The sequence below is a fragment of the Schistocerca americana genome, chromosome 7 (genome assembly GCF_021461395.2).
Source record: "Schistocerca americana isolate TAMUIC-IGC-003095 chromosome 7, iqSchAmer2.1, whole genome shotgun sequence".
NCBI classification, from domain to species: Eukaryota; Metazoa; Arthropoda; class Insecta; order Orthoptera; family Acrididae; genus Schistocerca; species Schistocerca americana.
The window spans coordinates 443,051,656-443,079,652 of NC_060125.1; the positions used below are offsets into that span (position 1 = coordinate 443,051,656).

A 27,997-nucleotide genomic window follows, 5' to 3' on the forward strand; every position below is an offset into this window, starting at 1 on the left:
AGAACAGTTTAATATTGAATATGTTACAGTGTGACGCATACTATAAATACGTGTACATGTACGTTTTTAAAAATTTTTGTAAGACGTTTTCTGTACTATTATATAAGGCTGCAGCGTAGTAACATTTAATGGCTTTTTTTTTTTTTTTTTTTTTTTGAGAGACAAACATAAATCAATAATAGAGGAAGCATTGAACCACAGACAGGCTCAATGAAAAGACTGCTAAACATTTAAGCCTTCAGCCAGAGGGCCTTCAGAAATAGAAAACACAAGCACATCTCACACACACATTGGATACAGTCTGTGGCCACTGTGAACACTATGAAAAGCTGTGATCACAATTACTTAATTTTGACAATATTCTGCTGTTCTGTTAGCGATGAATAGCCTGTATCCTGAGGATGGAAAAAATATCGGCAGTATATGGTTGAGAATCACCCGAAAATTTACTGTGCATTTCATGTTGAGGGCAGGATGAGAAATATGTTGAGGCTGTTAAGCTTCATTCTAACATAAATGTATGGCAGGACAAACTTAACTGCCACTCATTGAATCACTGTACGTAAAAAACACACACACACACAGAGAGGGAGGGGAGGGGGTTCCTCATCATTGTCTCCACTATTAGATTCTGAGCATGTGGCTTCCTTATACTTGTATACAGATTATTCTTACGTTTATTGGAAATTTTCTGTAAACCAAGTAATGGATGAAATCAACACATTCATTTATAAACTGCTTCAGTTTAAATGGAAAGCTGACCAGCATAGCAGAGTGCCATAAAAGGGCTTTTCATGGGTCAAATATAATGCTAGGTTTCTTTTTTAGTTTCAGGCCTTGAAGGAAGGTCGAGAACCAGATTTATCTGATTACAAAGAATACAAACTTAAGGAAGACAACATAGGTTTCCAGATGTTGCAGAAACTTGGTTGGACGGAAGGCCAAGGTCTTGGCTCTGATGGAACTGGAATAGTTGATCCCGTTAACAAGTACGTTGAAATATATATTGAGGTACTGTAGTGTATGCATTTTGAAATACAAGTACACCTAAATGGATTATTTACAATCTACTAGTGGTTTACTTATATTCTAACATAAACAAACCTTGTGTATTTACATGGTACAGTGTACACCCCGACACTTTTATGGAAAGAGACCCTGACCACAAAACCTTATGCTCATACATGATTCAGTGACTATTTTATTGATTTATTTACTCTACATTATAATCAATTATATAATTTTCTGTACAAGGTCATATTTGGTGCCTAATTTGTGTTTCTAGATTTAGTTTAAATAAAATAATAACTCTGTAGCTACAATACAGCAAAAATTATTATTATTATTGTTGCTATCCCTATTTAATCTTGCTACTATATCTACCTCCGCCATTATTATCTGTTATATGTAACTATAGAAAATGTTCTTGCTGTTTAACAGCTTTTGCATTGTAGATTCTTCCGTCATTCAGTGGCCCCCTAGTCTGTTCACTGTTGGCTCAGTGGGCACTGCAGAGGACACTGGGAAGGAATCTGAAATCTTCATCCATTTCAATTAAGGATGCAGTCTTTCTTTGCCTGCCCATTTTCCTCCTGGATGCAGTCTTTCTTTGACTGCCCATTTTCCTCCTGAGTTACCTGGTCACTTTTGAAAATCCTTTCGATGGTAGACAGTGCAAACTTCGTTAATCCATTCTGTTAAATTTTAGATGAGCAACAAAACAGTTTCTTAAAAGAATAGTAGAAAGTCATACAGGTAAAGGTGCTAAATGAGTAACTACGTTGTAGAAGACATGTTATTGACAGATTAGGGAAATACTTGCACTTCCAAATCTCTCTTTGATAAGTGAGTTATTTGTTATTGGAATTAAGGGGTTTCCACAAACAGACGGAGTTTGATGTTTTCATTGCCTACCATCACCTTGTTCCTAGGGCACATTCTCATATTCAGTGTCGATCTTTGCTGTGTGACAACCCATGTCATCCTATCTAGGATTCTTTCTGCATGGAGACCTGTACTTCAATATTTCTGCTGTTCCAGTAGTGCAGCGGGAATATATTGGTTCAGATGATGATGTGCCTCCCAACCCATTTTGGACACAGCGTCATCAATATTGTTGAGGATCTGCTAGGTTAACTTGTGGTTAGGGTTCCCAAATTATTTTTAACCAAATTCAGTACCTTTTCCGAATGCCACTCAAAAATTAAGGATCAATGAGTCAAACTCAGGACACATTGAATTACTGTTAATATAGGCATAATAATAATAATTTGTTTTCACATAAACTACCACACCGCTGATGAGAAATTAAAAGCAGAATTGCTTATTCAATTTAGATGTAAATAAACACAGACGTCACACATTGTGCATTGAAGATGATGATACATGCTCCTGGTCCTTCAGTTCTTTGTAATGGTGTGTATTTGCTCTAAGAATTTATTTTTGCTAAGTATCAAATTGTAGAAGCCCATATAAATGAGGCTAACAAACACAGTTTTTATCTTTGTCAAAGAGTTGTTATTTCTAATTTGAGTCTGTTTTCGTCTGATCACAAGCTTTAATTGCATTAAAATATTGCATTAGAACCTAGAATAGCTAGTGAAAATTTGATTGAGCTTGTAAAACATTCGTTTTGCTTTTTGTGAAAATCAGTGAAAATTCCGTGCTATTTTTCATTGAACCTAACATTTGATTTAATATTAGATCCAGCAGTTAACTTCCTCCCCTGCGGATCCGGGGATAAGAATAGGCACGCGGTATTCCTGCCTGTCATAAGAGGCCTTTATGTAATGGTCCCCTGTAGGAATTGACCTCCATACTTCCAAATTTTTCTGAAGAGCGAGCCAGTTGGGGAAGGGAGCCTTCATGGTGCATCGTGCATTGAGATGTTTCACCCCCCTTGTTCATTGTCGTATTGCAGTCCTGCTCATTCTCCATCTCTTGGGCGAGGATATATTCCTGGGTGCGGTTTCTGCCATGCACTATGCAGTGTCGCTTTCTGCACCGATGATGACCATGGACTTCTTTGCGCCTGATATCCAGCACGGCAGCCAGTCCAAGGACTCACTTCCATGCACAGAAGTATGACCCCCAGTCATTCCCCTCCCTGTCCACACCATGGAAGCGGTAGGGGGGTGAAAGGTTAAGGATGGCAGAGAGACGTATTCACCCCAGTTCCTAGTTTGTACAAGAGCTGATGGGGAGTCTTTCATGACGATGAAGCCTCAGTTATTTGTTGAGCATTTAGAGGACAAGTTTGGAGAGGTGGAGGGTTGGTCCAAAATGCGCTCTTGGGCAGTTTTGTTAAAAACGGCATCCTCCACCCAGTCACGGGCATTACTCGCTTGTGACAGGTTGGGGGATATTTCTGTTACCATCACGCCCCATAAGAGCTTAAATTTGGTCCAGGGCATTATATTCCGCAAGGATCTTATTTGGCAGTCTGATGACGAGAAAGATTTTGACAATGTTGACTGGAATACTCTCTTTCAAATTCTGAAAGTGGCAGGGGTAAAATACAGGGAGCGAAAGCCTATTTACAGTTTGTACAGAAACCAGATGGCAGTTATAGGAGTCGAGGGGCATGAAAGAGAAGCAGTGGTTGGGAAGGGAGTGAGACAGGGTTGTAGCCTCTCCCCGATGTTATTCAATCTGTATATTGAGCAAGCAGTAAAGGAAACAAAAGAAAAATTCGGAGTAGGTATTAAAATCCATGGAGAAGAAATAAAAACTTTGAGGTTGGCCGATGACATTGTAATTCTGTCAGAGACAGCAAAGGACTTGGAAGAGCAGTTGAACAGAATGGACAGTGTCTTGAAAGGAGGATATAAGATGAACATCAACAAAAGCAAAACGAGGATAATGGAATGTAGTCAAATTAAGTCTGGTGATGCTGAGGGAATTAGATTAGGAAATGAGACACTTAAAGCAGTAAAGGAGTTTTGCTATTTGGGGAGCAAAATAACTGACGATGGTCGAAGTAGAGAGGATATAAAATGTAGACTGGCAATGGCAAGTAAAGCGTTTCTGAAGAAGAGAAATTTGTTAACATCGAGTATAGATTTGAGTGTCAGGAAGTCGTTTCTGAAAGTATTTGTATGGAGTGTAGCTATGTATGGAAGTGAAACATGGACAATAAATAGTTTGGACAAGAAGAGAATAGAAGCTTTCGAAATGTGGTGCTACAGAAGAATGCTGAAGATTAGATGGGTAGATCACATAACTAATGAGGAGGTATTGAATAGAATTGGGGAGAACAGGAGTTTGTGGCACAACTTGACTAGAAGAAGGGATCGGTTGGTAGGACGTATTCTGAGGCATCAAGGGATCACCAATTTAGTATTGGAGGGCACCGTGGAGGGTAAAAATCGTAGAGGGAGACCAAGAGATGAATACACTAAGCAGATTCAGAAGGATGTAGGTAGCAGTAGGTACTGGGAGATGAAGAAGCTTGCACAGGATAGAGTAGCATGGAGAGCTGCATCGAACCAGTCTCAGTACTGAAGACCACAACAACAACAACATGACGAACTGCGCCCCAGTTTGAATGGAGAGTTGTTCATTTCGTCCGGCACGTTCATTGGGGTCCGAGGGATAATCAGGTTGCCACCGGTGCCTTCATCTTGGCATTCGAGGGTGATATATTGCCTGAGAAGGCAAGGTGATGGTCTACCGCTGTGACATCAAGCCTATATCCCTGCCCCAATGTGGTGCTTTAAGTGCTGGAGGTTCGGCCATGTCTTCCCACTGTAATTCCACTGTTACATGTCGAGATTGCGGACGCCCATCACATCCGAATAATCCATGTGCCCCGCCTCCCATCTGTGTCAACTGCAGAAAGCATCATTCACCTTGCTCGCCAGACTGGAGGATTTTACAGAAAGAGAGGAAAATCATGGAATATAAGACCCTGGACCAACTGACCTACACTGAGGCAAAAAGAAAATCTGGAAGGCTCCATCCGATGTGCATGACAATGTCTTATGCCGCCGCCATAACTGCAGTTCCAGCCCCATCCGTTGCACCAATTCTGGTCACTCTCAGTGCTGTAAGACTACACCTGCCCCCTTGATGGTGGGGTGTGCTTCCCTCCCTAATGCTCCTCCACTACTACTTCAAGAGCAATTCCCCCCCAACCATCCTGGACGTCCATCCCCACTTACAAGCCGGAGAAGATTTGGCTCCTCTTGCTCGGAATGGGTCGCTTGGGTCCCTTCCTTCCCAGGGTTCGCCTAGTGGGAAGTATGACGCCCGCCAGTGGCTGAAGTGTCCAGAAGCAGCTCGTTGTAGGGCTTCACAATCCTCCTCAGTTCCGGAGACTGAATCCGTGAAGCCCTCCCAGCCAGAGAAACCAAAGGAGCAACGAGAAAAGTAAGAAAAGAATACCCCTAAGACCAAGGAGATTGCGGTCGCATCCTCACCACCACTGTTACCTACCAGCTCTGCGTCTGAGGATGAGATGAAGATTCTGGCGCCCACCGACGACCTCAGTCTCACCTCTACCTCAGACGTGATGGTTCTAGATTCAGGCTCTCCTTCGGTGGCAGTAGATGACCCGGTGGCATAATCTGCCTACTCGATCCCTACACGCCTTTTTTGGCGGCGGATGATGTCGTTCTTCAGTGGAATTGCAGCTGTTTTTTTCCACCACCTTGCTGACCTCCGACAAGTTATCAGCCTTCACCATTTCTTCTGCATTGCTCTCCAGGAAACTTGGTTTCCAGTGATGCGAACCCCCACCCTCTGTAGCTCTTGGGGTTGTTATAAGAATCGGGCAGCTTATGAGAGGGTTTCTGGTGGAGTCTGCTTCTATGTCCTTAACTCTATTTACAGCGAGTGTGTCCCTCTTCAAACACCTTTAGAGGCTGTCATTGTTAGGGGGTGGACACCTCGGGCTGTTACTGTCTGCAGTCTCTATCTTCCACCAGATGGTGATGTCCCACAGCATGTATTGGCTGTGCTGATAGCCCAACTGCCGCCACTTTTTCTGTTAATGAGGAAACTTTAACGCCCAGAACCCTTTGTGGGGTGAATTGGTGGCAACAGGCCGAGGCACTGTCCTTGAGCAAGTGTTGGCACAGCTCGACATTTCTCTCTTAAATAATGGTGCCACCACACATTTTTGTGTGGTGCATGGCACGTACTCAGCCATCGACCTTTCTGTCTGCAGCGCTGGCGTTCTACCATCCGTCCACTGGCATTTGTATGACAACTTGTCTGGTAGTGACTACTTTCCGATCATTCTGTCGGCTTCACTCTTCTAGGTGCCTTCCCAGATGGGCTTTGAATAAGGCTGATTAGGACTCGTTCGCCTCCATTGCCACTGTAGAGCCTCTTTCTCATGTCGCCCTTAATGTAGTGGTTTACAGGTCACCACTGGTATTGTTTCTGCAGCAGAATCTGCAATTCCCTGTTCTCCTGGGTTTCCTCGGCGGAGGACTGTGCATTGGTGGTCACCAGAGATCGCTGAAGTGATTCGTGATCGCAGGTGGGCATTCCAACATCATAAGCGACACCCATCACTGGACCACCTCATTGAATTTAAACGGCTCCATGCCCGATCCCAATGCCTTATTTGCCGATGGAAGCAGGAGTGCTGAGGAAGGTATGTCTCCATAATTGGCATCCGTACCTCTCCATCACAGGTATGGGCCAAGATTAGGCGACTCTATGGCTATCGGAATCCCGTAAGTGTACATGGGCTTTTCCTAAATGGAACTGTCTGTACTGACTCCAACATTATTGCAGAACGCTTAGCAGAGCATTATGCTCAGAGTTCCGCTTCTACAAATTACCCGCTGGCCTTCCGCTCCGTGAAAAAGCGGTTGGAACGTCCGAGCCTTTCATTCCGTACGTGCCACCCTGAATTATACAATCCTCCATTCAGTGAGTGGGAATTCCAAAGTGCCCTAGCCACTTGCCCTGATACGGCTCCCGGGCCAGATCGCATCCATTATCAGATGCTCAAACACCTCTCGGTGGACTGCCAGTGACATCTCCTAGACCTTTTCAACCCTATCTGGGTCGAGGGTGAGTTCCATTCTCAGTGGTGGGAAAGCATTATCACACCAGTGTTGAAGCCTGGCAAAAACCCACTGGAGGTGGACAGCTACCACCCCATTTCCCTCACCAACAATCTGTGCAAGTTGCTGGAGCGTATGGTGAGCGGAAGTTGAGTTGGCTACTTGAGTCTCAGAGCCTTCTGGCTCTGTCTTAGGGTGGGCTCGTTAAGGGCCACTGTGCCACCGATAATCTGGTCTGCCTGGAGTCTGCCATCCTGTCATCATCATCTGGTTGCCGTCTTTTTTGACATGCGGAAGGCATACGATACAACATGGCGACATGACATCCTCACCACGCTTCATGGGTGGGGTCTTAGGGGCCTACTCCCGATTTTTATTCAGAATTTTCTGTAGCTCCGTTCCTTCCTTGTGCAAGTTGGTCCCTCCCAAAAGTTCCTCCTGAGTCGAGGAGCAAGGGGTCCTGCGAGGCTCTGTCTTGAATGTCTTTTTGGTTGCTATCAATGGGCTAGCTGCAGCTGCTGGAACGTCCATATCGGCTTCTTTATATGCTGACTTTTGCCTGTACTATAGCTCCACTGGGATTGCGGTTGCTGAATGGCAGCTGCAGGGTGCTGTCTGCAAGGTGCAGTCGTGGGCCGTCACGCATGGCTTCCAGTTTTCGGCTGCCAAGACTTGCGTCATGCATTTCTGCCGGCGTCGCACTGTTCACCCTGAACCGTGGCTTTATCTTGACGGCAAATCTCTTGCTGTTTTGGAAACGCATCGGTTTTTGGGAATGCTTTTTGATGCCCGGTTGACTTATATTCAGCAGCTTAAACAAACGTGCTGGCCGTATCTTAACACTCTACGTTGCTTGAGTCACACCAGCTGGGGTGCTGATCAGTCTACCCGTCTTCGACTGTATCAGGTGTTGATTCTGTCCTGTCTCGATTATGGGAGCCTGGCCTACGGTTCAGCATCATCTTCCGCATTGCAGTTGCTTGACCCCATACTTCACTGCGGGATCCAGCTCGCAGCTGGTGCTTTCCACACAAGCCCTGTAAACAGCCTACTTGTGGAAGCTGGTGTCCCTTCATTGTGGATCCGGCGCCAACAACTACTGGCCGCTTAACATGCACATGTTTGTAGCTTGCCCGGGGATCCAAATTACAGATTCGTATTCCCCAACTCGGTTGCCCATCTTCCAGAACGGCGGCCCCAGTCAAAGTGTACGATCGTGGTTCGCGTCCAGGCTCTTCTCTCTGGGCTTGAGTTTTTCCGTCTCCCACCTCTTTTCCGGGCCCATATACGTATACCCCCGTGGTGTGTGCCCTGCCCCTCCCCATGCCTTTGGCTGGATTTGGCACAGGGCTCAAAGGACTGAGTCCCTCCTGCAGCCCTCCGCCACTGCTTTCTTTATGTCCTTGACACGCTTCATGGCTCTGATGTAGTCTATACCAATGGTTCGATGGTTGTTGGTTTAGTTGGTTATGCTATTACTCTTGGGGATCATTCTGAACAATGCTCATTGCCGGCTGGTTGCAGTGTTGTCACTGCAGAGCTGGTTGCCATCCCTCACGCTCTAGAGTGTATCCAGTATATCCGCTCCTACTCAGGTGAGTCCTTCGTCATCTGTAGTGGCTCTCTGAGCGGTTTACGAGCTATCGACCAGTGTTTTCCTTGCTCTCGTCTGTTGATGGCTATCCAGGTGTCCATCCATACTCTTGCCCGTTGCGGCCGCTCCGTGGTTTTTGTGTGGACCCCGGGTCTTGTCGGCATCCTGGGTAATGAATGTGTTGACACTCTGGCCAAGCAGGCTATCGGTGCACTGGCCCTGGAGATTGGCCTTTCGGAATGTGATCTCCAGTCTGTATTGCAGCAGGAAGTTCTTGGTACCTGGGGTGATGAATGGCGCACCCTGCCTTCACCCAACAAACTTTGGGTTATCAAGGTGTGTGACGCTCCTCCATGCAAGCCTCTAGCAAGAACTCAGTTGTTCTCTCCCTCTTACGCATTGGCCATACCTGGCTGACGCACGGTCATAAACTGCACCCCAAGGACCCGCCTCTATGTCACTGTGGATCAGCGTTGACAGTGGTCCACATCTTGTTGGACTGTCCGCTCGTAACTGCGCTCAGGCAGACATTTGTGCTGCCTGATACGCTCCCAGCACTTTTAACAGATGATGCTGCAGTGGCAGCTTAGCTTTGAGTTTTATTCATGCAAGGGGCTTTTATCGCTCAGTCTGAGGGTTTGTCTCTTTTGTGTGTTGAGCCTGGCGTTGGCCTACGGTTTTAGATTGGGGTTTTTAGTGTGTCTCTTGATGATTGGCTTTTCCTTTTTTTGTTTCCATCATTGGCCAACCACCGTAACGCTCTGTGTGTTTTTAATTCCTCTTTTCTGGTCTTTGTCTATGTCTTTCTTGTTCTGTGTCGTCCATTGTCATCTCCGTTGCTTGTTTTTCTTCCTTGTGGGTGTTTAATGATCGTGGAAAAAGGGACCGATGGCCTTTGTAGTCTGGTCCCTTCAACCCCCATAAACCAACCAACCAACGAGCAGTTAACCTTCACGGTATTTACTTATGCAACAGTAGTCATAAAAACATTCTCCCTCATCTACAGTTAATTTCATGACATTATATTTTACACAACACTGGTAGTTGGAGCTAAATGCATGGGACATTCCATTTCAGAAATTGTTAAAGAATTTAATATTTCGAGACCCACATTATCAAGAGTGTGCTGAGAATACCACATTTCAGGCATTTCCTCATACCACAGACAATGCATTGGCCAACGGCCTTCACTTAACAACCGAGAACATCGGTGTTTGCGCAGAGTTATCAGTGCTAACAGACAAGTGACACTGCATGAAATAACTGCAGAAATCAATGTGGGATGTATGAGGTATGTATCCGTTAGGATAAGAGGCAAAATTTTGCATTAATGGGCTATAGCAGCAGACAATTGAGTGCCATAGCTAACAGCATGAGATCACCTGTAGTGCTTCTCCTGGGTGCACAACCAGAGGCATGCACAGAGCCTGAGCGTCGCGCTCTGGTACTGTAGTGTTGGCTGTCGGGCGAGCCTCAACGTAAGCTGCCCAGTCAAGCCGCACAAAGCCCAGCTGGGCTGTGTGGTACCCCACCAGAACCCGAGTCCACCTGCGTGCACCCGTGTAACTCGGCTGCTCGGCGAGTCGCACGCCAGCCAGGCATAACAGTATTGCAAGTGCGAAACGAAATCTTTGTGGCCTGTTTGCAAGAGTTTTTTACTTCGCACAGTACTTCACCTCTTGTCTTATATTAAAACAAAATAAGGGGTGGCAACACTAGCAACAAGATAGTTATTTAAATATCCACTGTTGCTTGTAATTCTTAATTCAACTTACCATTATATGCTTATGAGAAACCTCTGTACCTTACAGTGAAGTGAAAATAGTTACTTTTATTTATGGTCATCCTACTAATTCGCGAATTTTTGTAATACTGACCTAAGTTTTTGTTGACTAATACGGATGTAAGATGGTTATATCACAGCAGAAATGTTCTCATATTGTATAACATTTATCTTTTTCTCACCTGGTACACCTTTTCCTAGACAAAATCTGACTTCCGGCTGTAGCTTATTTGACATAAATTTTGTTAAAAATGATCAGTCAAAATTCATTACCTCACAGACCAAACAGAAACCTGTGTGACCTGCAAGACCGCCCTGGAGTTTGGGAAATCTGTCTAAATTTCTATCAGATTGAGCACTTTGATACCCGTCACTATTTTCTAGTAGAAATTTGTCTTACTTCAAACATAAATGTCAAGAATAAAGTCAAGGAACATTTGAAGGGATTTGGAAAAGTTTCAAACTCTATTTCTGTGCTCTGTCTAGTAATGACAACTGGTTTTTCAGTCACTGGGAAGAGACAATAATTTTGGGATCCACATAAAGTGCAAATGTAAATGAACAGATATACGACACTTCCAGTGACTAAGTTTTAGAAAATAAATCTTTCTCACCCATAAATTTCTGGTTGAGCTTAAAGACGGAGTTTCCAGTGCCATCAAATAAAGCAGTAACAAGTTTATTATGTGTCTCGTCCACATATCTGTACAAAAAGGCCTTTCCTTCTTACATGTGTATAAAAAATAAAACCAGAAACAAACTTAAAAGCGCATAATCTGAAACTGTCTTTACCTTCTGTGGATCCTGATTTCAAAGTTACATCACATGCAAAGCAGACGGATCTTCCTTAACAAATTCCGAGGAAATGTTGAGCCAGTTAATTTCATACTTGAAACTTTCAAATTAACAGAAACGTGTAAAATACTTTAATATTGCATATTATACCTATCCATTCCGCAAACGCTTCACCAGACCTTTTGATGTGGTACAGGTGAAATATAAAGCATTATAAAAGCATTAGGGCTGTTAAACTCTTTGCTTTGTATTCAGTTACTTCCATGTTACAGTAAGTTCTTTTTTGTGTTATGTCCATGATTTCACATTACACATTATTTTTCTTTGTAAAGGATCAAGAGCACCTTGTTCCTAGCGTATCAAACATTCATGATTATTAAAGGAGTGCCAATGATTCAGAAAGCAATTCCATGCTTGTGTGGCCAGTCTTCCCGGCGCTGCCTGTTTCCCTGTTCTGCAAAGTCCTGTTGACATCCCGGCTTGACCATGTACCCAAACGAACCATGTGTCTCGATGGCACATCGCTGCCTGTGCACTCTGTTGCTTATACACTTGAACTTGACTACCCAAGGTGTGGACAACAGGACAGAGCAGTCGGCCACAGCTGGGCTCGAGCAGAGAAATGTGGCGCGATTCACGACTCTGTTAACAGTCATATCGTTTGGACCTTAGGTGATTGGAAAACAATGACCTGATCAGATGAGTCCTTGTTTCAGTTGGTAAGAGCTGATGGTAGGGTTTATGTGTGGTGCAGACCCCACAAGCCACAGATCCAGGCTGTCAACAAGGCACTGTGTAAGCTGGTGGTAGTCCATAATGGTGTGGGCTGTATTTACCTATAATGGACTGGGTCTTCTGGTCCAACTGAACCAATCATTGACTGGAAATGGTAATGTTTGGCTACTTGGAGACCATTTGCATCCATTCATGGACTTCATGTTTCCATGACAGTGCACCATGTTACTAGACCGCATTTGTTCACGATTAGTTTGAAGAACATTCAGGACAATTCAAATGAATGATCGGCCACCCACATTGCGCGACATGAATCTCTTCAAACATTTATGGGACGTGATCAAGAAGTCAGTTCATGCACAAAATCCTGCACTGGCAATACTTTCACAATTATGGATAGCTATAGATGCAGTGTGGCTCATTATTTTTGCAGGAGACTCCCAATGACATTTTGAGTCCATGCAATGTCAAGTTGCTGCACTATGCCAGGCAGGAGGAAGTCTGTCATGATATTAGGTGGTGTCCCATGACTTTCGTCACCTCAATGTAAAAAGCTGTGGTGATAGCGTTAAATTGAGTAAGATCCATTCACTTTCCACCTCACTTAAACAGTGAACACTGTTGGATGAAGTATTTAACTGGCTTGAAAGGCATTGAAGGATGATAAAGGAGAGTAGATTTTTTTGAAAAAACCTTCAGGTTGATAGGACACTTATCAAGGGATAGGAGGTAGGATTTTAATGCTTGGGAAAAATCAGTGACTCTTTCAACAGCTGGTTTTATCACAACTTAAAAGTCTCTTGCATTTTACTTCAGTGAACTCACAGAAAGCTGTTAAGTTTTAAACACCTGCAGCATAAATATGTAAATGTTGGTAGATTTAACCAATTATGGTTGGTACATCAATGGGTAAAATCACTGTTGACAGTTTAAGTTGCATTGAGCACAGTATGAACATGACATCCTACACCTATTAATCATCATCACTTTTTATGCACCTTAAAATAAAGACGGTTTTTATCTTTCCTTCTCTTCCCTCCATAATTGGTATTTGTGGTGTCAGTCAACATTATCAATTGAGATGGCCAAGTAGTTTGCACACTGGACTCGTATTCAGAAGGACGGTAATTCAAATCCCTGTCCATCCATCCAGATTTAGGTTTTTTCTGGTCTCCCTACAGCACTTAAAGCAAAAGCCAGTTTTTGACTTATTTTCCCCATGTTGCCCTATTCTGAGTTTGTTGTTCCATCTCTGATGACCTTGTTGTCAACTTCATGATAATCACTAATCTTTCTTCTTTTCTTTGTCCTTTCAGCTAGAATATCTACAACCTCTTTCTTAAGATAGAACTTTTCCAACACCTCTAAGATATATGAAGTCAGATGCTTTGCACCTCCAACACCATGGTTCACCAACTCCAACATTCACAGTATGATGCCTTCCACGAACTTGAAACACAAGTTATGCGCCACTTTGTAATATGCAAATCTGGTTTCTTACACCAACAGTTTCTTATCCATATCTGAATCTATCACTGACAAGTGATTAACTTTTGATCTTGAAGAGCTAACTTCAAATCAGGTCTATGCTTGTTGGACTTACTTTTATTGAAGATATCAATCACAGCCGTTGTCTCTGTGTGGTAACCTGAGCAGCCTCAGATTAAGACCCTTGCATCACCACATTTTCCTATATTGGAGGCACCTCTGGAGCTCACTTTTCACTATGGTGTTCGGCTCCTTCGGGGATCATGTTTTTATCTCGTCAGTGGCGACAGAACGACGCCATTTAATGAGTGTCTTCAGCCTCAAGAGTAGAAAGAAATCACAGGGGATTGTCAGGTGAATATAGTGCTGATGCAACATAACAGTTTCATTTTTTCCGAAAAATCATGAACAGTCATTGAGGTGTGAGTGAGAGCACTAACAAATGGAATTTCCACAAGTGGTTTTTCCAGAATTCTAGTAGTTTTCTTCAGGTTGCTTCGTGTGAACAGTGCACAACTTTCAGGTAGTATTCCTTATTGACCATAGGACCATATGGTAGAAACTCATTGTACACTGTCCCGTTGTAATCAAAGAAAAAAGTCAGAAGAACCTTAACATGCAATCAAACTTGTCATTTTTCTTTCCCCCCCGGACCGTTTCCATTGGGATAATTGGGCCTTGGTTTCAAAGTCATACCAGTATACCCATGTTTTGCCATCTATTGTAACATTCTTGAGAAGTTCTCTATTAGTGTTGACTTCCTTCAGCAATTTCTGAGCAATATCTTGTGATGTCATTTTTGGTCAAAATTCAGTGATTTCAGAACAAATTGTGCTGCTACCTATTTCATACCCAAACTATCCACAAAAAAAAAAAAAATTGCTTGTCACGAGCTAAAGGACATACTGACATCATCAGCAAATTCTCTGATGATGATTCAGAAATTTTCCTGAATCATTTTCTTAATTTCTTTCACATCGTCATCAGTAATTGCTGTGCTAGGGCATCCAGGGCAGTCTTGGTCTTTGACATCTTCTCAACCTTCTTTGAAAAGCTTATACCACTCATAAACTCTTACTCTTACTCACAGTAGATCTGCCAAAAGCCACAGTCAGCATTCCGAATGCTGTGCTGCACTTCATTTCATTTTTCAAGCAAAATTTAATGCACATTCTAGCATCCATTTTTTTCGAAAGTAAAAATTTATGGAGAGCTTGAAAACATTCAAAACTTTCCGACTGTCAACAATAAACTAAATATTCAGAACAGCTGAAAATGCAAATGTACATCAGCAACTTGTGTTCCGACAAGATAAAAAAAAATTGGATGTCAGATGTATAAAGCTTGCAAAATCAATTCCCTTGTGATTTTCAGTTGTCAACTATTCTGATTGCTCTACAATCAGATTGTACTGGGGGGCTCCTGTGGCATCAGTCAGCAATTATCAAAGGGTGGTGCACTTTGATAGGGTGATACAGCAGCATTGGGCTCTTTCTCCTATGAAGAGATTTCTGTTCTGATATGTCTTATCTCATAAGTTGTTTGTGGATGTAAGGTGTTTAGTGCCATAGATGGACACATCACATTGTTCACCAACTGCAGCTGACGTTTACCAAGCTGTGCCTTGTTATGTTGCATATTTGCATATCTGTTTGACAAATCTTTCTCGTTGTTGTTGTTGTTGTTGTTGTTGTTGTTGTGGTCTTCAGTCATGAGACTGGTTTGATACAGCTCTCCATGCTACTCTATCCTGTGCAAGCTTCTTCATCTCCCAGTACCTACTGCAATCTACATCCTTCTGAATCTGCTTAGTGTATTCATCTCTTGGTCTCCCTCTATGATTTTTACCCTCCACGGTGCCCTCCAATGCTAAATTTGTGTCCCTTGATGCCTCAAAACATGTCCTACCAACCGATCCCTTCTTCTAGTCAAGTTGTGCCACAAACTTCTCTTCTCCCCAATCCTGTTCAATACCTCCTCATTAGTTACGTGATATACCCACCTTATCTTCAGCATTCTTCTGTAGCACCACATTTCGAAAGCTTCTATTCTCTTCTTGTCCATGTTTCACTTCCATGCATGGCTACACTCCATACAAATACTTTCAGAAATTACTTCCTGACACTTAAGTCTATACTCGATGTTAACAAATTTCTCTTCTTCAGAAACGCTTTCCTTGCCATTGCCAGTCTACATTTTATATCCTCTCTACTTCGACCATCATCAGTTATTTTACTCCCTAAATAGCAAAACTCCTTTACTACTTTAAGTGTCTCATTTCCTAATCTAATTCCCTCAGCATCACCCGACTTAATTTGACTACATTCCATTATCCTCGTTTTGCTTTTGTTGATGTTCATCTTATATCCTCCTTTCAAGACACTGTCCATTCCGTTCAACTGCTCTTCCAAGTCCTTTGCTGTCTCTGACAGAATTACAATGTCATCGCCGAACCTCAACATTTTTATTTCTTCTCCATGGATTTTAATACCTACTCCGAATTTTTCTTTTGTTTCCTTCACTGCTTGCTCAATATACAGATTGAATAACATCGGGGAGAGGCTACAACCCTGTCTCACTCCTTTCCCAACCACTGCTTCCCTTTCATGCCCCTCGACTCTTATAACTGCCATCTGGTTTCTGTACAAATTGTAAATAGCCTTTCGCTCCCTGTATATTACCCCTGCCACCTTCAGAATTTGAAAGAGAGTATTCCGGTTAACTTTGTCAAAAGCTTTCTCTAAGTCTACAAATGCTAGAAATGTAGGTTTGCCTTTCCACAATCTATTTTCTAAGATAAGGCGTAGTGTCAGTATTGCCTCACGTGTTCCAACATTTCCACGGAATCCAAACTGATCTTCCCCGAGGTCCGCTTCTACCAGTTTTTCCATTCGTCTGAAAAAATTCGCGTTAGTATTTTGCAGCTGTGAATTATTAAACTGATAGTTCGGTAATTTTCACATCTGTCAACACCTGCTTTCTTTGGGATTGGAATTATTATATTCTTCTTGAAGTGTGAGGGTATTTCGCCTGTCTCATACATCTTGCTCACCAGATGGTAGAGTTTTGTCGTGACTGGCTCTCCCAAGGCCATCAGTAGTTCTATCGGAATGTTGTCTACTCACGGGGCCTTGTTTCGACTCAGGTCTTTTAGTGCTCTGTCAAACTCTTCACACAGTATAATATCTCCCATTTCATCTTCATCTACATCCTCTTCCATTTCCATAATATTGTCCTCAAGTACATCGCCCTTGTATAAACCCTCTATACACTCCTTCCACCTTTCTGCCTTCCCTTCTTTGCATAGAACTGGGTTTCCATCTGAGCTCTTGATATTCATACAAGTGGTTCTCTTCTCTCCAAAGGTCTCTTTAATTTTCCTGTAGGCAGTATCTATCGTACCCCTAGTGAGACCAGCCTCTACATCCTTACATTTGTCTTCTAGCCATCCCTGCTTAGCCATTTTGCACTTCCTGTCGATCTCATTTTTGAGACGTTTGTATTCCTTTTTGCCTGCTTCATTTACTGCATTTTTATATTTTCTCCTTTCATCAATTAAATTCAATATTTCTTCTGTTACCCAAGGATTTCTAGTAGCCCTCGTCTTTTTACCTACTTGATCCTCTGCTGCCTTCGCTACTTCATCCCTCAGAGCTATCCACTCTTCTTCTACTGTATTTCTTTCCCCCATTCCTATCAATTGTTCCCTTATGCTCTCCCTGAAACTCTGTACAACCTGTGGTTCTTTCAGTCTATCCAGGTCCCATCTCCTTAAATTCCCACCTTTTTGCAGTTTCTTCAGTTTCAATCTGCAGTTCATAACCAATAGATTGTGGTCAGAATCCACATCTGCCCCTGGAAATGTCTTACAGTTTAAAACCTGGTTCCTAAATCTCTGTCTTACCATTATATAATCTATCTGATACCTTTTAGTATCTCCAGGAATCTTCCAGGTATACAACCTTCTTTTATTATTCTTGAACCAAGTGTTAGCTATGATTAAGTTATGCTCTGTGCAAAATTCTACAAGGCGGCTTCCTCTTTCATTTCTTCCCCCCAATCCATATTCACCTACTATGTTTCCTTCTCTCCCTTTTCCTACTGACGAATTCCAGTCACCCATGACTATTAAATTTTCTTCTCCCTTCACTACCTGAATAATTTCTTTTATCTCGTCATACATTTCATCTACTTCTTCATCATCTGCAGAGCTAGTTGGCATATAAACTTGTACTACTGTAGTAGGCATGGGCTTTGTGTCTGTCTTGGCCACAATAATGCGTTCACTATGCTGTTTGTAGTAGCTAATCCGCACTCCTATTTTTTTTATTCATTATTAAACCTACTCCTGCATTACCCCTATTTGATTTTGTATTTATAACCCTGTAATCACCTGACCAAAAGTCTTGTTCCTCCTGCCACCGAACTTCACTAATTCCCACTATATCTAACTTTAACCTATCCATTTCCCTTTTTAAATTTTCTAACCTACCTGCCTGATTAAGGGATCTGACATTCCACGCTCCGATCCGTAGAACGCCAGTTTTCTTTCTCCTGATAACGACGTCCTCTTGAGTATTCCCCGCCTGGAGATCCGAATGGGGGACTATTTTACCTCCGGAATATTTTACCCAAGAGGACGCCATCATCATTTAATCACACAGTAAAGCTGCATGTCCTCGGGAAAAATTACGGCTGTAGTTTCCCCTTGCTTTCAGCCGTTCGCAGTACCAGCACAGCAAGGCCGTTTTGGTTAATGTTACAAGGCCAGATCAGTCAATCATCCAGACTGTTGCCCCTGCAACTACTGAAAAGGCTGCTGCCCCTCTTCAGGAACCACATGTTTGTCTGGCCTCTCAACAGATACCCCTCCGTTGTGGTTGCACCTACGGTACGGCCATCTGTATCCTTGAGGCACGTAAGCCTCCCCACCAACTGCAAGGTCCATGGTTCATGGGGGGATCTTTCTCATTACTGCCTAGAATTGCACTCTGGATGCTTGTGTGGGTAAAGTGGGTTTGTAGCTGTCCACAGCTAGACTTCTTGTAAATTGCTACAGGCAAAGACTCTCATAGTACCTTCAAAAAGACTACAGCTGATTTCCTGCCCATCTGTCTCCACTTATACGTTATATACAATGGTCTTTGTTAACTGTACATTAAACAGTGAACTCTTATCTTCTTTGAGAGCTGCACAGTCAGTAATGGTATATTGGCCAAATGCTTATTATGTGCTTTGAGGCATCATCAGGCACAATCAGCTGTCCTACTAGGTCTCCTGTGACTAAACTTTCACTTTAAAAAAATATATTGAGCATAACACTGTTCTGACAAGAAGTAATTTGAGAGTCTCTTGGTTTGTCCCAAGTCAAGCAAACTACAAAGGTACCTGCCATTGACATATTTTTCAGTCCTGACATACACTTGATATGTGACTCATTGAGCAAGGATACCACCAATTGTATTACACACGTAATCAGTCCTAAATCATGTGTCACTTTAGGAGAGTGTCTGATGTTCACAATTGAGATAGTTTGTGTATTGCCAACTTTCTTTGTCGTGTAACATCATGATTGAAGTTTGCATCATAACACCATTTTTCATGGAAAAGGCTGCGAGTTAAATAGATACATAATAAAGAACTTTAGATTGTTTACCTTTGTTTCAAGCCTGAAGGAGTGAGTGAGACATGCTTGAGAAAAATTTAATTTTGTGTTTTTCCCCAAAAACAAGTGAAATTTAAATTTCCTTACAGAATTTGATCAGCATATTACCATAATAAGACAATTACAAGTTCAAAGTCAGAATAATTTTGAGTGATAACTGTGTATTTATTCAAAATAGATCCTACTCAATGCAATATGTTAATCGGCATGAGTTTTCACTTTTTCTCCTTTCAAAATTTCATTCGAATTTTTATGGTGCTGCCTTCAGGATCTCCTTAAAAGAAGTTGAATCTTCAGTTGGGCATCCGATTCTGGGAAGAGTAAATAACCCAGAGAGGTAAAAAAGCATTGTGAATAAGATGTATGGTGCCACAATGAGACGTTTTTTTCACCAAGGATCTGGCAATTCATTGCTGCCAAATGAGCCAGGGATTATAAAAAATAAACCACACAATTTAAGAGACTTTACTAGTCTCACACAGATATGATTTTATATATATAGATATTGGATGTTGAGATGTGATTCCTGAACATGGAGAACCTTGGTAATCCTGCTCGTGTGTAAGGGGGAATTTAAAGTAGACTGAGGCAGCAGTGAGAATTTGGATTGAGGAGGGAGGCATGGGTTCAATTCCCAGGCTTGGTACAAATTTTCACTCGCCACTTCAGTCTATATACGTAAAAAATATTATTGGAGAAGTAGGAAAAAATCGAGAGGTGAAGAGGTTGAAGTGAACTCATTGAATTCAACCTAACATGTCTACCATTTTGGTTCTGAGGATGTTTTAGTTACCCATATGGAGTTCTGACATTTTCCAAAGGTTATAAGTAGGGACCTGAAAAAATTTGCACTTTGCAATAAATGCAAATATAGATGTGAATTCCATGTGAAAATGCGAAATTACGTGTTGGATGTCGTTTCATGGTTGAATGTATCCAGGCGAACTATTTTATCAGAGATAATTTGAAGTAGCTTTATTTTATGCAAATTAATATAGAGAATGTAACCAATTTTAGATTACTGGTGTTGCAGATCATCTGGTGAAGTCCATTTTGGAAAAATAATGTGCATATGAAATTTTTTGCAAAATAGAAAGTACACAAATACTACATCTGCGTATCAGTGCACTCAATTCTACGGAGCCATGCCAATTCTGTGCGGCAGAATTGTCTGTAAAATACATGCCATGTAGTGGAGTGTAGTGCTTATCCATGGGACGTAGCTTCTTAGAACAAAGAAATACTTCAGCTTGTCTGCTAGCTTGAGTTCAAAAGTTGATATAATGCGAAAACTTTTAACTGACAGTTTCAGGTGGCAGGTGTTTCGAACAGCGATTGCATCAGGTACAGTGCGAGATCAGGCCTGAACTGCCTCATTTACAGCACACTACCAAACTCAGTATGCAAATGCACAGTAGCTGTTCCCTTGCTCATTGTTTTCTTTTCTTATTTTTAAATGAGTGAAAGAGTAATCCGGTCGCTCAGAATGATCACACTATAGCAGGATGTATATGCCCTGAGACAACTGGGATATTTGGGAAAAAACCAGGAATTTTTCATTGTTTTAGTTTTCAGTTAAATTTTTGTAATTTTTAATGGTAAGAACTGATATTGTAACAAATAAATTTATGTTAGCCCACTACTGCAGAATAAAATTGAATCCATAAAATATAACGAGTGAGTAATACCGAAATAAAACTTCAATAAAACGAAAATGCACCATATACAACAACAAAACACAGTGCACACACAAGCATCTGCTGACAGCAAAATACGTCAAAAACTATGCAAAAACTTCAGAACAACAAACTTCTTTTGATATGTCTTTTTTGTGGGACTCGTTTCGATGAGCATGATGTCACAACTGTATACATTTCTAACAGGTCACGGGAAAATATTTTGAATGGTGGTTTGAGAAGCATTACATTTCACAAGATGAATTATGTTATATGTGAGAATGTGCAATGAATTTCTTAAATCATGGAGCGGTAGACCCTCATTCAAAACTTAACATTGAGGACCAGGCACTTGAAAAATTTTAGGCCCAAAAGACCTGCCATTTATATCATTACTTAAAATGTTACTGGCACATTTGTGTTTGACGTATCTTAAAGGGTAACACACTTCATGGTTAATTTGTCATATTCATTTTAGTTCTTTCATAGATTACAAATTGTGCAATAACAATGGCAAGAAGTATAATTATCCTTCAAAAAAAGTGGAGAGTGAGGTCTTAAGGAATTTCACATGTAATTGGCTTTTCTATGGAAAAGTAAATACTTGACGGAACATGTATTCAGCCAGGTAACCTACAAAAAGTTCGGTGCACAGTAGTGAAATTTATAATCGTGCTTGTCAGAAATATTCAGCTGCTGCAGTTTAAGCTGTGCTCTTAGGATCCTGCCTAAATGTACCCTTGGAAAAAAAAAACATTTTTGACAATCAATACTATATGTGAAAGCTTATCTTTTCTTGTAGCTATATGATTGGATATTTATTTAAACCATCAGTTTTCCTTATTTATGTTAGCACTACTAACAATGATGCTGCTGTTGGCTAACTACATCACATGCCCTGTGCTCAGAATATGTGCTGTCATTGGCTGGCGAGATCACATGACATGAATTGTAATTGGCCAACAAAAGTGTGTAGCAAATTAGATTTCAGTGCTTCGGAAACTTCCTAGCTATATTTGGTGGAATTTGTGTTTATTATTCATAATATGAAAATATGCAGTGTAAATGTTGCCACGCATTAAATATCTTTACAAAACATGTTATTTTCTGTTGGGTTTCATTTCCTAAAGTGTCAGGAAGTACTATGCCAATGTAGAAAACCATCACTATTCAAAGGACTGATAAGCTTTACAGCTCAGAGGGAAAGTATATTGTCACTTAACATGGAAAAAGTGAATTTTCACCAGGGAAAAAGCGAATTTTCACCTGAGAACAAGTGTGTTTTTAACTGGGAAATCTGGGAAAAATTAGGGAGAATGCTCATGAGAAACCAGTCTATTTGTCTCCCTTATCCTCATAACACATATGTCCTTCTCATTACAGGTCCTAGTGATCTGTCCCCCCTTTCCAAACTTCAAAAACCTATCACTGTTGCCTCCCTGAGGAAGGAGCTAATAGTTCTGCAAGCTAGGGTAGATCTTATTGTTTTTATATCTCTCAGTGATACAGGAATTTTGCCTCCTGAAGGTAAGTCCAATCAGCCACTGTCTCTCAGTATAATTTTAAATGACATAATTCAAAAATTGTCTGGTGTACAGGGTTATTAGGAGCACTGCACATCAGCTCCATGGCATACTGAAAAACTTCCACCTGTTCACCACATCAAATCAAAGCAGAGAGAGAGAGAGCATAGGAAAGGCCAACCAGCGTTGTGTAAACTGTGTAATGTAGTTATTTTTATTATTAGTGTCAGTTTCTTGAATAATGTGAAACAGATTGTGTAATGTGGTAGTGAGCATAGTTTGTAGTCTTTAATGTGTGGATTATGTAGTTTGGTTACTAGAGTTTTGCTCTAGTCTAAAAAAAAAGAGAGGAAAAAAATGGTAGAATTTTGCTCGTCTGTAGAGGGAATTACTGTGGATATGACAGTTCATTTTGTGGCCTTAAACCTCTTTGCAACTCTTCAGATATAACAGGTTCAGTTCATTGGATTCCATTGTCATTCTGCAATGCTATTTTCAAAAATTAAAGCTGTCAGGTGGTTCAATATTTTTTATTGCATGGAGTCATCTATAAAACAACATTATGGATGAATCTGGCAGGACACTCAGACCACACAGTATAGGTATAATGTTCCTAAAATACAACTTAGTTATGGTATCAGTGTTGTGATATCCTTCACAGATCTTCAGAAAAAGCTTTTAGGAATAATTCCTTAAAGCCTGGAAAGCAGAGATAATCAGTTAAAAACAATTTGTAATGATTCCTTAAAGGGACTTCTTCCCTCTGCGGTTCTTCACATGCGTCACAGCCAATTGAAACTGAAATTGTTAGCTTCTTATGGTCTCTCCCTTATGGTCTTTTCTCCCAATATCTTGGCACGGTATTTTCTTTCTGCTCGTACTGCTAGTTGATCCCTTTCTGCCTGGTTCCCCCTTTCTCTGCCTTACTTTTTATTTCCTTTATACATCTTTTTACTATTATTATTATTATTATTATTATTATTATTATTATTATTAAGTATCTTCCTCTCTGTTTCACAATTCATCTTCAATCAATTAATTTGCCAGTTGTGGAGTTAATTAGTTCTTACCTTTGGCCTGCGCTAGTATATTATTGATAATGTGAAATGTAAATCTACTGGTCTATTTAATGTGACAACTTAGATTTCATCATCATACTGCTAATAAGTAGATAGTATTTTGGAAGAGCTACATAAGTCACATCTTTCTGGTTTTCTTAGTGAAGCTATTGATTTACAAGTTTTTGGATTTGTTGCCAAGTTCATATTTTTACACAATAATTCAACAGTTTTTCTAGTTGCCTTCTTCATGGATCGGGCACATATTTTGCTGCTCACTATAGGACTCCAACCAAATGATGTACTCATTATACTACATGCCACCTTAGAAATTGTTTCCTGGTGGTATCAAAAGAATAAAACAGTTTCATAGAGATATAAGACCAACCAAAAGGACATGGAAAATATATATAAAAAATGTGATAAGTAAGGAATAGTCAATATCTATACCCTTCGCCTAAAAATGTGTTAATAGACATTTATCTAGGACCAGAGAGAGGGCATTGATATGTTTGCCTACATGTTTTTAGCAAATTAAGCTCCAGATCCCACTTTACTCTGATGAAATACGTTATTTTTTAATTATATTTTACAGGGCAACAACACGACCAGAAAACCATGGTTTGGGCTTGGAACGGCCAGAAGATGTGTCTAAGGGAGATGACGAGTATGACGCTTACAGGAAAAGAATGATGTTAGCATACAGGTTCCGACCTAATCCATTGGTAGGTATATAAACTTTTGGCATAAAAAGTATTTCACTGTGCTATTACAGGCAATGTTTTGTGTATACAAAGTTTTTAAGTCGTAAATAGATTTGATATGTCTTGTTGCTGAGAATCCCCAAACACACTTGTAAAAACAATAAACCATCTCATCCAAAAATGCTTAGACAAAATTGTGAATTAAGTTTTACACACAAAAAATGTTATTATAATGTAGCAGTCATGATTTGCAGAACTGAGACAGTGATTTATGTGAATACATGTGTGTGTACGCGAGCGCGCGCGTGTGTGCGTGTGTGCGTGTGTGTGTGTATGTGTGTGTGTGTGTGTGTGTCTTCTGCTTCAGAAGAAGACCTTTTGGCTGAAGACTCAAAGGTATAGCAACCATTTTTGTGGGAGATTCCATGAAAGATGTAATAAGGCTCCACCACGAAAGGCAGCACTTTTGGATTGGGAAAGACATGCTTTTGCTTTTAGGGTTGTTGAAGAGGGCTGCAGAGTGGAAGAAAGAAGACATGAGAAGAAACATATACTGGAGTATCTGCTTTAGTCGAACGATCTCCTATGAAGTCAACACACAAGTGTGCTTCAGAAATTGGTATATTGAGAATGACTGTGTGATATCACATGGAAAAAAGACTGTAAGCCATAAGGTCAGACCTGCTCAACTGATATTTGTAAACAAGTTACTAGTTACAGAGAGGACTGAGCACGTTTTAACATGCTGTGCTGTGTTGACTCAATTTACAAATGCAGTGAACCATGCCAAGGTTATGTTTAAAGATAAATGTGACTTTTGTTGCAGCTCATGTGCTAGAAATATTGTCATTTGGGCCAAAGAGAATCCTCATTACACAGTATAGTTGGAAAGGAATTTGCTTTGCATGATGTTATGGGCAGTGATGACATCACTTTTTTAAAGGGACTGTTAATGGCATAACTTATTTATTCGTGTTTCAAACATGGCTAATACTACAGCTTGAGGAAAGGGACCTCACAGAACACATATGGTTGCAGCAAGACGGTGTCTCCTCACTACACACTTTCAATGCATGAATTCATAAATAAACACTTTCCAGGGCGGTGGTTACGCCATGGTTCATCAGGAAAAGTGGCTCCCTTGAAATGGCCACCAAGAAGGCCTGCCTCACCACGCTTGAAAACTCATTATGGGAGTAATTAAGGCACATGTATCTGCACATCATTAAGCTAGAAACAAAGAACTGTGCCATGCTGTTGAGGATGTATTTCGCACTGTAACACTGGATATGCTCAAAATATGTCAGGAACATCGTGGAGGTGTATGGAAATGTGTGTTCAGCATGATGGGGAACATATCAATATATTGGACGTTTAATGCATAAGTATGTACTTGTGCTAAAATAGATCAAACCCATTATAGCATTTATATTAGGAGGTATGAGGACTTTTGCCCACTATGTAGATGGAGACTTTTTTTTTTATTTTTTAGGACCAGCAGCGTAATATGCGTCTGATAACAACATGATTGTTACAGTAGGTACACCAAATAGCTGCTTATAATAAGTAATATTTATTTTCATTTATGACTGTTTCTAATCGCCATTTTCAAGTACATCTACATTGATGTGACGTCCATATTGCGTCATAAGTAGGCTGTTGTGTAACTGTCGCTGCCTTAACGAGAATGTAAATGTTGTTAAGATGTTGAAATTAAATGTTAATTACTACGTGACAGCAGTTTGACAGTTCCATTATTACAACACTATATGTTTACAGCGTCATGTAATAGTGGAACTGTCAAAACAGTTGTCATGTAGTAATTAATATTTAATTTCAATATCTTAACAACATCTACGATCTTGTTAAAGCAGTGATAGTTACACAACAGTCCACTAACAACGCAATATGGGCGTCACATCAATGTAGACGTACTTGAAAAGCCGAAACAGATTGATTTAAATGAACATAAAGATTACTAATTATAAGCAGCTATTTGGTGTATCTACTGTAACAATTGTGTCATTATTAGATGCAGACTGATTAGCGATGCCTCATAGGCACCCAAATAAGACTATTTGTGTGTGAAACTTGCAAATTTCACTCTCAAGCAGTTTCTTTTTTTCCTCCTCTCTGTTGACATCCACATCTTTTGTGGTCTTGGTGAAATTGAAGCTTCCTATTACAAGTTTTCTTAAGCAGGGTGATTCAAAAAGAATACCACAACTTTAGGAATTTAAAACTCTGCAACGACAAAAGGCAGAGCTAAACACTATCTGTCGGCGAATTAAGGGAGCTATAAAGTTTCATTTAGTTGTACATTTGTTCGCTTGAGGCGCTGTTGACTAGGCGTCAGCATCAGTTGATGCTAAGATGGCAACCGCTCAACAGAAAGCTTTTTGTGTTATTGAGTACGGCAGAAGTGAATCGACGACAGTTGTTCAGCGTGCATTTCGAACGAAGTATGGTGTTAAACCTCCTGATAGGTGGTGTATTAGACGGTATAAACAGCTTACAGAGAATGGGTGTTTGTGCAAAGGGAAAAGTTCTGGACGGCCGAGAACGAGTGATGAAAATGTAGCACGCATCCAGCAAGCATTTGTTCGCAGCCCAGGAAAATCGACTCGCAGAGCTAGCAGAGAGCTGCAAATTCCACAATCAACTGTATGGAGAGTCCTACGAAAAAGGTTAGTTATGAAACCTTATCGTCTGAAATTGGTTCAAGCACTGTCTGCAGCTGATAAGATTAAAAGAATCGATTTCTGTGATTTTATCCTTGCTCAAATGGAAACAGATGAATCTTTCGTTTCAAAGATTGTGTTTAGTGATGAAGCAACTTTCCACACTAACGGGAAAGTCAACTGTCACAATGTCTGTATATGGAGCACTGAGAATCCGCGGGAAACAACTCAGTATGAACGTGACTCGCCTAAGGTGAACGTTTTCTGTGCCATTTCAGCCAATAAAGTTTTTGGTCCCTTTTTCTTCGAAGGTGCTACTGTAACTGGACTACAGTATCTGGAGATGTTAGAGAATTGGCTGTTCCCTCAGCTCGAACAAGAAGCACAACAATTCATATTTCAGCAGGATGGAGCGCCACCACATTGGCACTTATCTGTCCGTAACTACCTGAATGTCAACTACCCGAGGCGATGGATCGGCCGCCAGGCAGCCCGTGACAGAGCACTTCATCACTGGCCTCCAAGAAGCCCTGATCTTACCCCCTGCGATTTTTTCTTATGGGGGTATGTTAAGGATATGGTGTTTCGGCCACCTCTCCCAGCCACCATTGATGATTTGAAACGAGAAATAACAGCAGCTATCCAAACTGTTACGCCTGATATGCTACAGAGAGTGTGGAACGAGTTGGAGTATCGGGTTGATATTGCTCAAGTGTCTGGAGGGGGCCATATTGAAAATCTCTGAACTTGTTTTTGAGTGAAAAAAAAAACCTTTTTAAATACTCTTTGTAATGATATATAACAGAAGGTTATATTATGTTTCTTTCATTAAATGCACATTTTTAAAGTTGTGGTATTCTTTTTGAATCACCCTGTATATATATATATATAGAGGGAAACATTCCACATGGGAAAAATATACCTAAAAACAAAGATGATGTAACTTACTGGCACGTCGATAGACACACAAACAAACACAAACACACACACAAAATTCAAGCTTTCGCAACAAACTGTTGCCTCATCAGGAAAGAGGGAAGGAGACGGAAAGACGAAAGGATGTGGGTTTTAAGGGAGAGGTTAAGGAGTCATTCCAATCCCGGGAGCGGAAAGACTTACCTTAGGGGGGAAAAAAGGACGGGTATACACTCGCGCACACACACACACATATCCATCCACACACACACACACACACACAGCTTAAATAACAGTTGTTATTGTGCGTATTGTGTGTATCAGCACCTGGTGTTGTTTTTCACCCAGTATAAAATTT

General features: G+C 41.0%; 1 protein-coding gene across 3 annotated transcripts in view; it reads left to right on the forward strand.

Moving 5' to 3' along the window:
• Positions 1-27,997, forward strand: part of LOC124621787 (SURP and G-patch domain-containing protein 1) — a 173,435-nt gene that overhangs the window by 137,832 nt on the left and 7,606 nt on the right. For all 3 annotated transcript variants that reach the window (XM_047147222.1, XM_047147221.1, XM_047147223.1), the window contains 2 exons: positions 829-989; positions 23,935-24,064. In XM_047147222.1, the coding sequence (XP_047003178.1) occupies positions 829-989; positions 23,935-24,064 (291 nt within the window). The remainder of the gene's footprint in view (positions 1-828; positions 990-23,934; positions 24,065-27,997) is intronic.